This window comes from Oncorhynchus tshawytscha, linkage group LG33 (assembly GCF_018296145.1).
Source record: "Oncorhynchus tshawytscha isolate Ot180627B linkage group LG33, Otsh_v2.0, whole genome shotgun sequence".
Classification (NCBI taxonomy): Eukaryota; Metazoa; Chordata; class Actinopteri; order Salmoniformes; family Salmonidae; genus Oncorhynchus; species Oncorhynchus tshawytscha.
Window position 1 is genome coordinate 46293458 of NC_056461.1, and position 17500 is coordinate 46310957.

The 17500-nt window shown below is 44.0% G+C and overlaps 1 protein-coding gene across 1 annotated transcript in view; it reads left to right on the plus strand.

The window, feature by feature from the left end:
- The window catches only part of LOC112230721 (protocadherin-16), a 280642-nt gene that overhangs the window by 36114 nt on the left and 227028 nt on the right, over positions 1 to 17500 (plus strand). The window contains 4 exon segments of the mRNA XM_042311192.1: positions 10567 to 11184; positions 12374 to 12598; positions 12960 to 13157; positions 14617 to 15390. Coding sequence (XP_042167126.1) covers positions 10585 to 11184; positions 12374 to 12598; positions 12960 to 13157; positions 14617 to 15390 — 1797 coding nt within the window. The 5' untranslated portion in view covers positions 10567 to 10584.

Genomic DNA, 17500 nt, shown 5'->3' on the forward strand with positions numbered 1-17500 from the left:
TATCCTACCGGTCTATTCTACCCGACTATCCTACAAGACTATCCTACCAGACTATCCTACCGGTCTATCCTACCGGACTATCCTACCAGACTATCCTACCAGACTATCATACCAGACTATCCTACCAGACTATCCTACCGGTCTATCATACCAGACTATCCTACCGGTCTATCATACCAGTCTATCCTACCAGACTATCCTACCAGACTATCCTACCGGTCTATCCTACCAGACTATCCTACCAGACTCTCCTACCAGACTATCCTACCGGTCTATCCTACCGGTCAATCATACCGGTCTATCCTACCAGACTATCCTACCGGTCTATCCTACCAGACTATCCTACCGGTCTATCCTACCAGGCTATCCTACCAGACTATCCTACCAGACTATCCTACCGGTCTATCATACCAGACTATCCTACCAGACTATCCTACCGGTCTATCCCACCAGACTATCCTACCGGTCTATCCTACCAGACTATCCTACCAGACTATCCTACCGGTCTATTCTACCCGACTATCCTACCAGACTATCCTACCAGCCTATCCTACCAGACTCTCCTACCAGACTATCCTACCGGTCTATCCTACCGGTCAATCATACCGGTCTATCCTACCGGTCTATCCTACCGGGCTATCCTACCGGTCAATCATACCGGTCTATCCTACCAGACTATCCTACCGGTCTATCCTACCAGACTATTCTACCAGACTATCCTACCGGTCTATTCTACCCGACTATCCTACCAGACTATCCTACCGGTCTATCCTACCAGACTATCCTACCAGACTCTCCTACCAGACTATCCTACCGGTCTATCCTACCGGTCAATCATACCGGTCTATCCTACCGGTCTATCCTACCGGGCTATCCTACCGGTCAATCATACCGGTCTATCCTACCAGACTATCCTATCGGTCTATCCTACCGGACTACCCTACCGGTCTATCCTACCAGACTATCCTACCAGACTATCCTACAAGACTATCATACCGGTCTATCCTACCAGACTATCCTACCAGACTATCCTACCAGACTATCATACCAGACTATCCTACCAGACTATCCTACCAGACTATCATACCGGTCTATCCTACCAGACTATCCTACCAGACTATCCTACCAGACTATCATACCAGACTATCCTACCAGACTATCCTACCGGTCTATCCTACCAGACTATCCTACCAGACTATCCTACCAGACTATCCTACCAGACTATCCTACCGGTCTATCCTACCAGACTATCCTAGCATACTCTCCCACCAGACTATCCTACCGGTCTATCCTACGGTCAATCATACCGGTCTATTCTACCAGACTATCCTACCGGTCTATCCTACCAGACTATCCTACCAGACTATCCTACCAGACTATCCTACCGGTTTATTCTACCTGACTATCCTACCGGTCTATCCTACCGGTCTATCCTACCAGACTATCCTACCAGACTCTCCTACCAGACTATCCTACCGGTCTATTCTACCTGACTATCCTACCGGTCTATCCTACCGGTCTATCCTACCAGACTATCCTACCAGACTCTCCTACCAGACTATCCTACCGGTCTATCCTACCGGTCAATCATACCGGTCTATCCTACCGGTCTATCCTACCGGGCTATCCTACCGGTCAATCATACCGGTCTATCCTACCAGACTATCCTACCGGTCTATCCTACCAGACTATCCTAGCATACTCTCCTACCAGACTATCCTACCGGTCTATCCTACCGGTCAATCATACCGGTCTATCCTACCAGTCTATCCTACCGGGCTATCCTACCGGTCAATCATACCGGTCTATCCTACCAGACTATACTACCGGTCTATCCTACCGGACTATCCTACCGGTCTATCCTACCGGTCAATCATACCGGTCTATCCTACCGGTCAATCCTACCGGTCTATCATACCGGTCAACCCTACCGGTCTATCATACCAGACTATCCTACCGGTCTATCATACCGGTCTATCCTATCAGACTATCCTACCAGACTATCCTACCAGACTATCCTACCGGTCTATCCTACCGGTCAATCATACCGGTCTATCCTACCAGTCTATCCTACCGGGCTATCCTACCGGTCAATCATACCGGTCTATCCTACCAGACTATACTACCGGTCTATCCTACCGGACTATCCTACCGGTCTATCCTACCGGTCAATCATACCGGTCTATCCTACCGGTCAATCCTACCGGTCTATCATACCGGTCAACCCTACCGGTCTATCATACCTATATACAGTAGAGAGGCTATATACAGTAGACAGGCTATATACAGTAGAGGCTATATACAGTAGAGAGGCTATATACAGTAGAGAGGCTATATACAGTAGAGAGGCTATATACAGTAGAGAGGCTATATACAGTAGAGAGGCTATATACAGTAGAGAGGCTATATACAGTAGAGAGGCTATATACAGTAGACAGGCTATAAAAGTAGAGAGGCTATATACAGTAGAGAGGCTATATACAGTAGAGAGGCTATATACAGTAGAGAGGCTATATACAGACATCGGTTAGTCAGGCTGATTGAGGTAGTATGTACATGAATGTATAGTTGAAGTGACTAAGCATATAAGATAAACAGAGAGTAGCAGCAGAGTAAAAGAGGGGTTGGGACACACACACACACACAATGTAAATAGTCCGGGTAGCCATTGCCGTTAAAGTAACAGTTTTTCTACTTTAGTAAAATGTAATTCAAGTAAAAGTACTTCTACTTGAGTAGATATTTCAGTACTCTTTCCACCCCTTGGAGCTATAATAGGGGATAGGGTGCCATAGGGCTCTGGTCTAAAGTAGTGCACTACATAGGGGATAGGGTGCCATAGGGCTCTGGTCTAAAGTAGTGCACTATATATAGGGGATAGGGTGCCATAGGGCTCTGGTCTAAAGTAGTGCACTACATAGGGGATAGGGTGCCATAGGGCTCTGGTCTAAAGTAGTGCACTATATATAGGGGATAGGGTGCCATAGGGTTCTGGTCTAAAGTAGTGCACTATATATAGGGGATAGGGTGCCATAGGGCTCTGGTCTAAAGTAGTGCACTACATAGGGGATAGGGTGCCATAGGGCTCTGGTCTAAAGTAGTGGACTATATATAGGGGATAGGGTGCCATAGGGCTCTGGTCTAAAGTAGTGCACTATATATAGGGGATAGGGTGCCATAGGGCTCTGGTCTAAAGTAGTGCACTATATATAGGGGATAGGGTGCCATAGGGCTCTGGTCTAAAGTAGTGCACTATAGGGGGAATAGGGTGCCATAGGGCTCCGGTCTAAAGTAGTGCACTATATAGGGAATAGGGTGCCATAGGGCTCTGGTCTAAAGTAGTGCACTATATAGGGAATAGGGTGGCACAAATCAAATCAAATTTATTTATAAAGCCCTTCGTACATCAGCTGATATCTCAAAGTGCTGTACAGAAACCCAGCCTAAAACCCCAAACAGCAAGCAATGCAGGTGTAGAAGCACGGTGGCTAGGAAAAACTCCCTAGAAAGGCCAGAACCTAGGAAGAAACCTAGAGAGGAACCAGGCTATGTGGGGTGGCCAGTCCTCTTCTGGCTGTGCCGGGTGGAGATTATAACAGAACATGGCCAAGATGTTCAAATGTTCATAAATGACCAGCATGGTCCAATAATAATAAGGTAGAACAGTTGAAACTGGAGCAGCAGCACGGTCAGGTGGACTGGGGACAGCAAGGAGTCATCATGTCAGGTAGTCCTAGGGCTCAGGTCCTCCGAGAGAGAGAAAGAAAGAGAGAAAGAGAGAATTAGAGGGAGCACACTTAAATTCACACAGGACACCGAATAGGACAGGAGAAGTACTCCAGATATAACAAACTGACCCTAGCTCCCGACACATAAACTAATGCAGCATAAATACTGGAGGCTGAGACAGGAGGGGTCAGGAGACACTGTGGCCCCATCTGAGGACACCCCCGGACAGGGCCAAACAGGACTCTGGTCTAAAGTAGTGGACTATATAGGGAATAGGTTGCCATAGGGCTCTGGTCTAAAGTAGTGCACTACATAGGGGATAGGATGCCATAGGTGTCTGGTCTAAAGTAGTGCACTATAAAGGGAATAGGGTTCCATAGGGTTCTGGTCTAAAGTAGTGCACTATATAGGGAATAGGGTTCCATAGGGCTCTAGTATAAAGTAGTCTACTATATAGGGAATAGGGTTCCATAGGGCTCTAGTATAAAGTATTGTACTATATAGGGAATAGGGTTCCATAGGGCTCTGGTCTAAAGTAGTGCACTGAATAGGGTTCCATTTGCGATGCAGTGTGTGTGTTGTAGGTTTGGTCCTGGTTGACTCTGATTGGAGTTGAAAGTGTTTCTTGTACCAGATTAATTGTATTTACTCTGAACTCTATAGTGTTGTCAAGAACTATAAACTCTTTGAATCATCTTAAATAATTGTCAGCTGGTTATTTATCAACAGAATTATGACTGTTTCTAAGATCGGACAAACATTTACAGTCTGGATAAACAGGGAAAGTAGTAGGCTTTTTCGAAATGGTGCTTTCTTCTTGTGTGTGTGTGTGTGTGTGTGTGTGTGTGTGTGTGTGTGTGTGTGTGTGTGTGTGTGTGTGTGTGTGAAAGAGAAGAGTGATGAAGGATATATTTATATATATTGTTTTTACTATCATTTTATTTTCAAAATAGCTACGGCTGCTAGAGAATATCTACACGCCCCTTGCAGAGTCTTCGCATATCGCTGCCTTAACATTATACTGTATTAGGAGCTCGTAATGTACCATGTCCCTGCCTTAACATTATACTGTATTGTTGGGAGCTCGTTACGTAAGCATGTTGCTGCACACCTGTTACACCATGTACACGACCAACATCTGTGACCAATAAAATCCCCCCCAAAAAAGTGATTGTGATTTTTTTCAAATCAAATCAAATCAAATCAAATTTATTTATATAGCCCTTCGTACATCAGCTGATATCTCAAAGTGCTGTACAGAAACCCAGCCTAAAACCCCAAACAGCAAGCAATGCAGGTGTAGAAGCACGGTGGCTAGGAAAAACTCCCTAGAAAGGCCAAAACCTAGGAAGAAACCTAGAGAGGAACCAGGCTATGTGGGGTGGCCAGTCCTCTTCTGGCTGTGCCGGGTGGAGATTATAACAGAACATGGCCAAGATGTTCAAATGTTCATAAATGACCAGCATGGTCGTATAATAATAAGGCAGAACAGTTGAAACTGGAGCAGCAGCACGGCCAGGTGGACTGGGGACAGCAAGGAGTCATCATGTCAGGTAGTCCTGGGGCATGGTCCTTCTTATCTACACAACCTACCCCACCTTTTCAAAGTGAGAGAAAAATTATAGATTTTTCTTCAAATTACTAAGAAATACAAAAATGAGAATGTATGTCTTCGTACGTAGAAGCACTTTTGGCAGCCGTTACAGCTGTGAATAATTTTGAATTATTGTTACTCAAACTACGGTACTTCCTGTTGATGGCCTTGCTACTTAAACTATGGTACTTCCTGTTGATGGCCTTGCTACTTAAACTACGGTACTTCCTGTTGATGGCCTTGCTACTTAAACTACGGTACTTCCTGTTGATGGCCTTGCTACTTAAACTACGGTACTTCCTGTTGATGGCCTTTCTACTCAAACTACGGTACTTCCTGTTGATGGCCTTGCTACTTAAACTACGGTACTTCCTGTTGATGGCCTTGCTACTTAAACTACGGTACTTCCTGTTGATGGCCTTGCTACTTAAACTACGGTACTTCCTGTTGATGGCCTTGCTACTCAAACTACGGTACTTCCTGTTGATGGCCTTGCTACTCAAACTACGGTACTTCCTGTTGATGGCCTTGCTACTTAAACTACGGTACTTCCTGTTGATGGCCTTGCTACTCAAACTACGGTACTTCCTGTTGATGGCCTTGCTACTTAAACTACGGTACTTCCTGTTGATGGCCTTGCTACTCAAACTACGGTACTTCCTGTTGATGGCCTTGCTACTTAAACTACGGTACTTCCTGTTGATGGCCTTGCTACTTAAACTATGGTACTTCCTGTTGATGGCCTTGCTACTTAAACTACGGTACTTCCTGTTGATGGCCTTGCTACTTAAACTATGGTACTTCCTGTTGATGGCCTTGCTACTTAAACTACGGTACTTCCTGTTGATGGCCTTGCTACTTAAACTACGGTACTTCCTGTTGATGGCCTTCAAACTACGGTACTTCCTGTTGATGGCCTTGCTACTTAAACTACGGTACTTCCTGTTGATGGCCTTGCTACTTAAACTACGGTACTTCCTGTTGATGGCCTTGTTACTTAAACTACGGTACTTCCTGTTGATGGCCTTGCTACTTAAACTACGGTACTTCCTGTTGATGGCCTTGCTACTTAAACTACGGTACTTCCTGTTGATGGCCTTACTACTTAAACTACGGTACTTCCTGTTGATGGCCTTGCTACTTAAATTATGGTACTTCCTGTTGATGGCCTTTCTACTTAAACTACGGTACTTCCTGTTGATGGCCTTGCTACTTAAATTATGGTACTTCCTGTTGATGGCCTTGCTACTCAAACTACGGTACTTCCTGTTGATGGCCCTGCTACTTAAACTACGGTACTTCCTGTTGATGGCCTTGCTACTCAAACTACGGTACTTCCTGTTGATGGCCTTGCTACTTAAACTACGGTACTTCCTGTTGATGGCCTTGTTACTTAAACTTAATGGCCTTGCTACTTAAACTACGGTACTTCCTGTTGATGGCCTTGCTACTTAAACTACGGTACTTCCTGTTGATGGCCTTGCTACTTAAACTACGGTACTTCCTGTTGATGGCCTTGCTACTTAAACTACGGTACTTGCTGTTGATGGCCTTGCTACTTAAACTACGGTACTTCCTGTTGATGGCCTTGCTACTTAAATTATGGTACTTCCTGTTGATGGCCTTTCTACTTAAACTACGGTACTTCCTGTTGATGGCCTTTCTACTTAAACTACGGTACTTCCTGTTGATGGCCTTGCTACTTAAATTACGGTACTTCCTGTTGATGGCCTTGCTACTCAAACTACGGTACTTCCTGTTGATGGCCTTGCTACTTAAACTACGGTACTTCCTGTTGATGGCCTTGCTACTCAAACTACGGTACTTCCTGTTGATGGCCTTGCTACTTAAACTACGGTACTTCCTGTTGATGGCCTTGATAATTAAACTACGGTACTTCCTGTTGATTGCCTTGCTACTCAAACTACGGTACTTCCTGTTGATGGCCTTGTTACTTAAACTACGGTACTTCCTGTTGATGGCCTTGCTACTTAAACTATGGTACTTCCTGTTGATGGCCTTGCTACTTAAACTACGGTACTTCCTGTTGATGGCCTTGCTACTTAAACTATGGTACTTCCTGTTGATGGCCTTTCTACTTAAACTACGGTACTTCCTGTTGATGGCCTTGCTACTTAAACTACGGTACTTCCTGTTGATGGCCTTGCTACTCAAACTACGGTACTTCCTGTTGATGGCCTTGCTACTTAAACTATGGTACTTCCTGTTGATGGCCTTGCTACTTAAACTATGGTACTTCCTGTTGATGGCCTTGCCACTTAAACTATGGTACTTCCTGTTGATGGCCTTGCCACTTAAACTACGGTACTTCCTGTTGATGGCCTTGCTACTTAAACTACGGTACTTCCTGTTGATGGCCTTGCTTGTTTTTTGTGTCAGAATTGCTCAAGTTCAGTACATTTAGTTGGGAATCATTGATGGACAGTAATATTCAAAGCTTCTCTGAATTAAAAACAAAAAACAAAAACAGATTTAAGTCAGGACTGAGACTGGACCATTCAGGAACAGTCAATACCTCTTGGAAAGTCATTGTGGTGTGTCTTTAGGCATGGAAATGTGTGTATTGTCATTCTGACTAAATAAAACTCTATCCCGGAGTTTAGAAGACTGAGGCAGATTTTCCGCTTACTTTTTCTCTGGGCTTTGATCGTATTTCATATTTCTGTTGATCCTGACAAATTCCCCCAGTCACTGCCGGTAACAAGCATACCCATAACATGACGCTGCCACCACAGTACTCGAATACACAAAGGGATCAACAACATTGCATTCACTCCACATTACTGGCCTTTATGACAAAGAGAAAAGATGGAAACTTGTGTTAAATAATCCACTCCAAATCATTAATTCTGTTTGTAACAAGGCTGTTATGTGGTACTGTATGTCACACCCTGGCCATAGAGAGGCTTTTTATTCTCTATTTTGGTTAGGCCAGGGTGTGACTAGGGTGGGCATTCTATGTTATTTTTTTCTATGTTTTGTATTTCTATGTCTTGGCTTTGGTATGGTTCTTAATCAGGGACAGCTGTCTATCGTTGTTTCTGATTGAGAACCATACTTAGGTACCCTTACCATGCTGCACCTCGGTCCAGTCCTTCAGCCAGCCGTGATACTGTAAGACAACACGACAAATACATTAACATTGTGAGATAAATTAAAAACTACAGTTTTGGGTCTAATCCAATATGAAACAACACAGATGTATTGCATTTCATGTTTTTGTGGTGGCAACATCAGGTTATGGGTATGCTTGTCATCAGCGGGGACTGGGGAATTTGTCAGGATCAAAATAAATATGAAAGGAGCAAAGCCCAGGGTAAAACATTAAAGGAAAAGCCGGCCTCAGTCTTCTGAAAACCTAACGCTGGGCTAGAGTAAGACAATTACAAAAACATTATGCCAGAGGCACACCAGGGTTCGGTTTTCATTAGTCTCAGTGTTTAGTCTCAGTGTGTAGTCTCAGTGTGTCGTCTCAGTGTGTGGTCTCAGTGTGTGGTCTCAGTGTGTGGTCTCAGTGTGTGGTCTCAGTGTGTGGTCTCAGTGTGTGGTCTCAGTGTGTCGTCTCAGTGTGTGGTCTCAGTGTGTAGTCTCAGTGTGTCGTCTCAGTGTGTGGTCTCAGTGTGTAGTCTCAGTGTGTGGTCTCAGTGTGTAGTCTCAGTGTGTGGTCTCAGTGTGTGGTCTCAGTGTGTGGTCTCAGTGTGTAGTCTCAGTATGTAGTCTCAGTGTGTAGTCTCAGTGTGTAGTCTCAGTATGTAGTCTCAGTGTGTAGTCTCAGTGTGTCGTCTCAGTGTGTAGTCTCAGTGTGTAGTCTCAGTGTGTGGTAACAGGTTACATTAGGCTCAGTGTGTAGTATCAGTGTGTAGTATCCGTGTGTAGTCTCAGTGTGTAGTCTCAGTGTGTAGTCTCAGTGTGTGGTAACAGGTTACATTAGGCTCAGTGTGTAGTATCAGTGTGTAGTATCCGTGTGTAGTCTCAGTGTATGGTAGTAGGTTACATTAGTCTCAGTATGTTGTGTTTTAGAGGGTTAGGGTTAGGATATGTTGTGTTTTAGAGGGTTAGGGTTAGGATATGTTGTGTTTTAGAGGGTTAGGGTTTGGGTATGCTCTCTCTCTCTCTCTCTCTCTCTCTGTGTGTCTTTTAGCGTGACCTGGCATGAGAGGTGTTAAGAGTAAGCCCATTACAGCACTGTAGAAGAATTTTGATGGCCTCTTCAATCCACATATCAGCACTAGTGTCCCATTCTACAGCCAATGGTTCCACCCAATAAACAATGTTTGTGATAAACAAGACCAGTGTTTCTGGCCAAAGTTTAGTCTTCAGTGACAATCCAACAGGATTCAGCTGCTGTTGGGAATAACGGCTTTCAAACATGGAAGATTTGTAGCAAAGAAACACATTTGTCTTCCAAGAATAGATAAAAGTTCTATTCTAAGGTTCTATTCTGAAGTTCTATTCTAAGGTTCTATTATGAAGTTCTATTCTAAGGTTCTTTTATGAAGTTATATTCTAAAGTTCTATTCTAAGGTTCTATTATAAGGTTCTATTCTAAAGTTCTATTATAAGGTTCTATTCTAAAGTTATATTCTAAGGTTCCATTCCAAGTTTCCATTCTAAGGTTCCATTCTAAAGTTATATTCTAAGGTTCTATTTTAAAGTTATATTCTGAAGTTATATTCTAAAGTTATATTAATCTATTCTAAGGTTCTATTCTAAGGTTCTATTCTAAAGTTATATTCTAAAGTTATAATATAAGGTTCTATTATAAGGTTCTATCATAAGGTTCTATTCTAAAGTTATATTCTAAGGTTCTATTCTAAAGTTCTATTCTAAGGTTATATTCTAAGGTTTTATTCTAAAGTTCTATTCTAAGGTTCTATTCTAAGGTTCTATTCTAAAGTTCTATTCTAAGGTTCTATTCTGATGTTCTATTCTAAGGTTCTATTCTAAAGTTCTATTATAAGGTTCTATTCTAAGGTTCTATTATAAAGTTATATTCTAAGTTTCTATTATGAAGTTCTATTCTAAAGTTCTATTCTAAGGTTCTATTCTAAGGTTCTATTCTGAAGTTTTATTAGAGTAGCATAGCATAGCGTAGAGTAGCTTAGCGTAGAGTAGCATAGCATAGCGTAGAGTAGCTTAGAGTAGAGTAGCATAGCATAGCGTAGAGTTCTATTCTAAAGTTCTCTTCTGAAATTCTATTCTCTGTATTCTCTGCCTTTCAGGTGTAGGAGTCCCCAGCCATGACAATAACGTGTGAAGGTGGGCCCAGGGCCAGCAGTCTGTGTGTGTGTTCAGGCCTATGGAGGCCACGGTCTCTCCTCCTGCTCTACACGGTCCTGGAGCTGGTTATGGTCCACTCCACCCCGGTCCTAGGAGCTCTGGAGCTCCAGCTGGATGAGGAGCAGCCGGCAGGGACCATCGTAGGGGACATCAGTGCTGGGCTACCCCCCGGCATCACCGCCTCGCTGTACTTCATCTCCGACCACGAAGGGACAGGTGTGGGCAGCGACCTCAACATCGACGAGACCTCCGGGATCATCACCACGGCACGCCGCCTCGACCGCGAGCAGAGGGACCACTACAGCTTCATCGCCGTCACCATGACCGGGGTCACAGTCGAGGTGTCCGTCACGGTCAACGACATCAACGACCACGCGCCGGCATTCCTCAAGCCAAAGGCATTGCTGAAGATCCCGGAGCAAACGGCGGTGGGAACACGGGTTTCCCTGGAGCCGGCGTCAGACGCGGACCGCGATCAGCTGACCACCCAAGGATATGTGATTAAGGAAGGCAATGTGGGGCAAGCCTTCAGGCTGGAGACCAAAAGAGCTGCTAACAAGGTATGGTACAATATAGCATAGCGTAGAGTAGCTTAGCGTAGAGTAGCATAGCATAGCGTAGAGTAGCTTAGCGTAGAGTGGCATAGCATAGCGTAGAGTAGCTTAGCGTAGAGTAGCTTAGCGTAGAGTAGCATAACTCCCGAGTGGCGCAGCGGTCTACGGCAGGGTAGCCTAGTGGTTAGAGCGTTGGACTAGTAACCGGAAGGTTGCAAGTTCAAATCCCCGAGCTGACAAGGTACAAATCTGTCGTTCTGCCCCTAAACAGGCAGTTAACCCACTGTTTCTAGGCCGTCATTGAAAATAAGAATTTGTTCTTAACTGACTTGCCTCGTTAAACAAAGGTAAAATAAAATAAAACAATAAACTGCATCTCAGTACTAGAGGCGTATAACTACATACCCTGGTTTGATTCCAGGTTGTATCACAACCGGCCGTGATTGGGAGTCCCATAGGGCGGCGCACAATTGGACCAGCGTCGTCCATATTTTGCCGGGGTAGGCCGTCACTGTAGATAAGAATTTGAAGAATTTAACTGACTTGCCTAGTTAAATAAAGGTAAAATAAAGAAATAATTTAACTGACTTGCCTAGTTAAATAAAAGTAAAATAAATAAATTACGTATAGTAGCATAGCATATCATAGCATATCATAGCATAGAGTAACATAGCAAAGCACCCAGGGACACGTGATCAAGACCAAAAGAGCTAACACGGTTTATCAAACTGGTGTTTTACAATAGGATACTCTATTGTCCACTTAAATGGAAATCTATTTTGTGAGGCCAGTGGTACAATATACACGAAAAACAATACAGTACCATTTGTCTCTAAGCAGTTTTCAACATAGAAATAGAATGACATGATCGGGGATTCCCCCATTCAAGTCAGTGATGGACTAAAAGCAGGAAGTGTACCCATCAATCTGTGCTGTGATTTGTTGAATCAACTCAACTGACATTACAAACAAATACATTCCATTGCATGAGCCACATCAGTTAAACATCATTTTGAATGAACATTCTACATTACCATGGAAATGATTGCATTACTAAACAAGGCAGCCATTGTGAGTGTACCCAGGAGTTTTACCAGTCAAGTTGCCAGGGTTAGTTTCCAAGCCTGTTCTATTTCATTCTATGGTTTTCTCTCCTGTTGTTCTTGTGTCCCTCCCATGTCTTCTCACTCTTTAGGTGTTGTACCTGGACCTGGTGGTGAACGGTGTTCTGGACAGGGAGAAGAGGTCCTCGTACAGCCTGGTTCTGGAGGCCTTCGACGGGGGGAGTCCCAGACGCACTGGCCTGATGACCCTGGAGGTGTTTGTCACCGACATCAATGACCACGCCCCCGTCTTCAACCAGAGCAGATACCACGCTATCATCTCAGAGAGTTTACCACAGGGAAGCAACATACTGCAGGTATTAATGGTGGCTCAGAGAGTTAAACGTTTTGTAGACAACAACAAACAACACACTAGCAGAAGGTGTACGTTAAAAACCTTTACTGGCCTGCTGTTTCTCTGCACATCCTAGTTCCACAAATTCACACTGATAGATGTGTAGAGCATCTCTGACATGTGAGTATATTTAGTACCGTTTTATCTGAAAAGGATAATGCTTTTTAAATGTTTCACCATTTTAATTTGTATGGAATTCACTGAGGAGGAGGATCCTCCCCTTCCTCCTCTGAGGAGCCTCCATTGGTATAGAGTTCTATGGTCTATTAGTTAATCTATAGTGATAGTCAGTCAATCAATAATCAATCTGTCCCCTCCTGCAGGTGTTTGCGTCCGACGCTGACGAGGGAGACAACGGTCTGGTCCTGTACGAGATCAACCGTCGCCAGAGCGACCCTGACCGCTACTTCGTCATGGATACGAGGTCGGGGGTCATCACTCTGAACCGACCGCTGGACTACGAGCTGAAGAGAGTCCATGAGCTGGTGGTACAGGCCAGAGACAACGCCAGCCACCCTGAGGTGTGTGTGTGTGGGGGTCTGCATGGGTAGGGAGGGCACAATTACCATATAACCAACGGGATGAAGACCTCTAATGAAAATAAAATAATATATGTATTTTTTTATGGTTATGACAGTTATTTTATTTTCATGAAAAGTCTTCAGCCACAATATACAATATACAGCAACATTATGTACAAAATGGGTTTCAAAAATAAGTTACAAACAATGTCAAAAAACAAACAAAATAACAGAGTTGGTTAGTAGCAGGTAAAATGTAGCAGGTAAAATGTAGCTGGTAAAATGTAGCAGGTAAAATGTAGCTGGTAAAATGCCATCCTCTCCGACACCATTCTACTAATACTTTCTGAATGCACTATGTGTGTATATATATATATATACAGTACATTCGGAAAGTATTAGTAGAATGACCTACAAGCAAGATTATATATATATATATATATATATATATATATATATATATATATATATATATATATATATATATATATGTATATATGTGTATATGTATATGTGTATATATATATATATATATGTGGTATATGGTAAAAACAGTGGGGCAAAAAAGTATTTAGTCAGCCACCAATTGTGCAAGTTCTCCCACTTAAAAAGATGAGAGAGGCCTGTAATTTTCATCATAGGTACACTTCAACTATGACAGACAAAATGAGAAAAAAAATCCAGAAAATCACTTTGTAGGATTTTTAATTAATTTATTTGCAAATTATGGTGGAAAATAAGTATTTGGTCAATAACAAAAGTTTATCTCAATACTTTGTTATATACCCTTTGTTGGCAATGACAGAGGTCAAACGTTTTCTGTAAGTCTTCACAAGGTTTTCACACACTGTTGCTGGTATTTTGGCCCATTCCTCCATGCAGATCTCCTCTAGAGCAGTGATGTTTTGGGGCTGTTGCTGGGCAACACGGGCTTTCAACTCCCTCCAAAGATTTTCTATGGGGTTACTTATTATACTTATTTTCCACCATAATTTGCAAATACATTCATTAAAAATCCTACAATGTGATTTTCTGGATTTTTTTTCTCATTTTGTCTGTCATAGTTGAAGTGTACCTATGATGAAAATTACAGGCCTCTCTCATCTTTTTAAGTGGGAGAACTTGCACAATTGGTGGCTGACTAAATACATTTTTGCCCCACTGTATATATACTGTATATATATATGTATGTATGAATGTATGTATGTATATATATATATATGTATGTGTGTTTGTCTGTAAAGGTTTATTCTGTAATGGTACAATGCCATCAAATAAAGGTTTCATCAAATGACACTTTAATACCAGTTATTGTTTTGCTAATTGTGAACCCTTCCTGTGGACAGTTTGAAGTGTTCTTTGAGCCTCTGTTTGAACTTTTTACAGGAAGGAGGTTAATTGACCTTCTCTCCACTTCCTCTCCATTTTAATGACTAGCTACTGTTGTTTTGCCATCCAGGTGACCAATGCCTTCGTCACCATCCACGTCCGAGACTACAACGACAACCAACCCACCATGACCATTATCTTCCTCAGCGAAGACGGCTCGCCGCGCATCTCAGAGGGCGCCCAGCCCGGCCAGTACGTGGCACGCATCTCGGTCACCGACCCAGACTATGGAGAATACGCCAATGTTAACGTTTCGCTAGAGGGAGGGGACGGGAAGTTCGCCCTGACCACCAAGGACAGTATTATCTATCTGATCTGTGTGGACCAGGTGTTGGACCGCGAGGAGAGGGACACGTACGAGCTGAGAGTCATGGCAACAGATGCAGGCACCCCTCCTCTCAGGGCTGAGTCGTCCTTTACTATCCAGGTCACTGACGTGAATGATAATCCTCCACTCTTCGACCAGCAGGCTTACAAACAGACCATCCCAGAGGTCGTCTACCCAGGATCCTTTGTGCTCCAGGTTACGGCCCGGGACAAGGATCAGGGGCCCAATGGGGACATCCGATACAGCCTCCTCAAAGACAAAAAGAGCCACTCCGATTGGTTCTCCATCGACCCAGTGACGGGGATCATCACCACGGCGATGGCACTGGATTATGAGTCGGAGCCAGCGCCCAGCGTGACGGTGGTTGCCACGGACAACGGGCGGCCTCCAATGTCGTCGACGGCGAGGGTTGCCGTGGTGCTGCAGGATGTAAACGATAACGAGCCGGTGTTCTCTAGTAACTTCTACAACGTCACCATCAAGGAGAATACGGCAGTCGGGACCTGCTTCTTAGAGGTAGGAACCTGTCTGTCTGTCTGTCTGTCTGTCTGTCTGTCTGTCTGTCTGTCTGTCTGTCTGTCTGTCTGTCTGTCTGTCTCTCTCTCTCTCACACTGTGTGTGTGTGTGTGTGTGTGTGTGTGTGTGTGTGTGTGTGTGTGTGTGTGTGTGTGTGTGTGTGTGTGTGTAAGGTGTGGAGAATCAGAGCAGGTGGTCAGTCCAGTTCAGGTGTTCAGCAGTCTGATGGGTTGTAGTTATATCAACAGGCTCAGAGACAGTTTCTATCATACCTCAAGTGTTCAGCAGTCTGATGGGTTGTAGATAGAAACTGTCTCTGAACCTGTTGGTATCAGACCTCATGCTCTGTTACAGTCTGTCCGACAGTAAGGGAGAGAACAGCTTGTGACTGGGGTGTGTGTGGTCCTTGTCTTGGATGGGTGGGAGAACGTTCCCGGTGATTTACTAGGCCGTCTTCAACACCCGCTGCAGGGCCTTGTGGTCGTTGACGGAGCAATTCCTGTACCAGGCCTTGATGCAACAGGTCAGGACGCTCTCGACGGTGCATCGGTAGTATTTGGAAAGGACTCGGGGCTTCATGACGAAATTCTTCAGCTACCTTAGGAAGTAGAGACGCTGTTACGCCCTCTTGACAAGAGTGGGTGGGGGTGTTGGTCGATGACAAGTCCTCTGTGATGTGAACGCCAAGAAATGTAAAAGTTGTGACTTCCTCTACTGCAGTCTCGTTAATGTAGAAAGAGGCATGTTCCTGTCTCTGCTTCCTGGAAGTCAACAATCATCGTCTTTATTAACATTGAGGGAGAGGTCGTTGTCCTGGCACCACAATGCCAGTTCACTTACCTCCTCCCTACAGGCTGACTCATCGTTGTCGGTTATCTGGCCTACAACCGTGGTGTCGTCACGGAGACTAGACGATGGAGTTGGTGTGGTGCTAAGCAACACAGTCGTGGGTGAACAGGGAGTACAGCAGAGGGCTGAGGACACACCCTTGAGGCACCCCTGTTTTAAGAGTCAGGCACTAAGGTGCCATTTGAGAAGCAGCCAACAAGATCTCACAGTGTCCCTTCGTAATTCGACGTATTATGGATGAACGTCTATTTGTGACGCATTAATTCCATGTAGTTACCGGGTTTATTCTGAGTGGTTTCCGGGTTTTATTCTGAGTGGTTACCGGTTTTATTCTGAGTGGTTACCGGGTTTATTCTGAGTGGTTACCGGGTTTATTCTGAGTGGTTACCGGGTTTATTCTGAGTGGTTACCGGGTTTATTCTGAGTGGTTACAGGGTTTATTCTGAGTGGTTACCGGGTTTATTCTGAGTGGTTACCGGGTTTATTCTGAGTGGTTACCGGGTATATTCTGAGTAGTTACAGGGTTAATTCCACATGGTTACAGGGTTTATTCTTAGTGGTTACAGGGTTAATTCCACGTGGTTACTGGGTTAATTCCACGTGGTTACTGGGTTAATTCTGAGTGGTTACAGGGTTTATTCCACATGGTTACAGGATTAATTCCACATGGTTACTGGGCTAATTCCACATGGTTACAGAGTTAATTCTGCATGGTTACAGGGTTAATTCCACATGGTTACAGGGTTAATTCCACATGGTTACCGCGTTTATTCTGAGTGGTTACCGGGTTTATTCTGAGTAGTTACAGGGTTAATTCTGAGTGGTTACCGGGTTTATTCTGAGTGGTTACCGGGTTTATTCTGAGTGGTTACCGGGTTTATTCTGAGTAGTTACAGGGTTAATTCCACATGGTTACAGGGTTTATTCTTAGTGGTTACAGGGTTTATTCTGAGTGGTTACCGGGTTTATTCTGAGTGGTTACCGGGTTTATTCTGAGTGGTTACCGGGTTTATTCTGAGTGGTTACCGGGTTTATTCTGAGTGGTTACCGGGTTAATTCCACGTGGTTACTGGGTTAATTCCATGTGGTTACTGGGTTAATTCTGAGTGGTTACAGGGTTTATTCCACATGGTTACAGGGTTTATTCCACATGGTTACAGGGTTAATTCCACATGGTTACAGATTTAATTCTACATGGTTACAGGATTTATTCCACATGGTTACAGGGTTAATTCCACATGGTTACAGATTTAATTCTGCA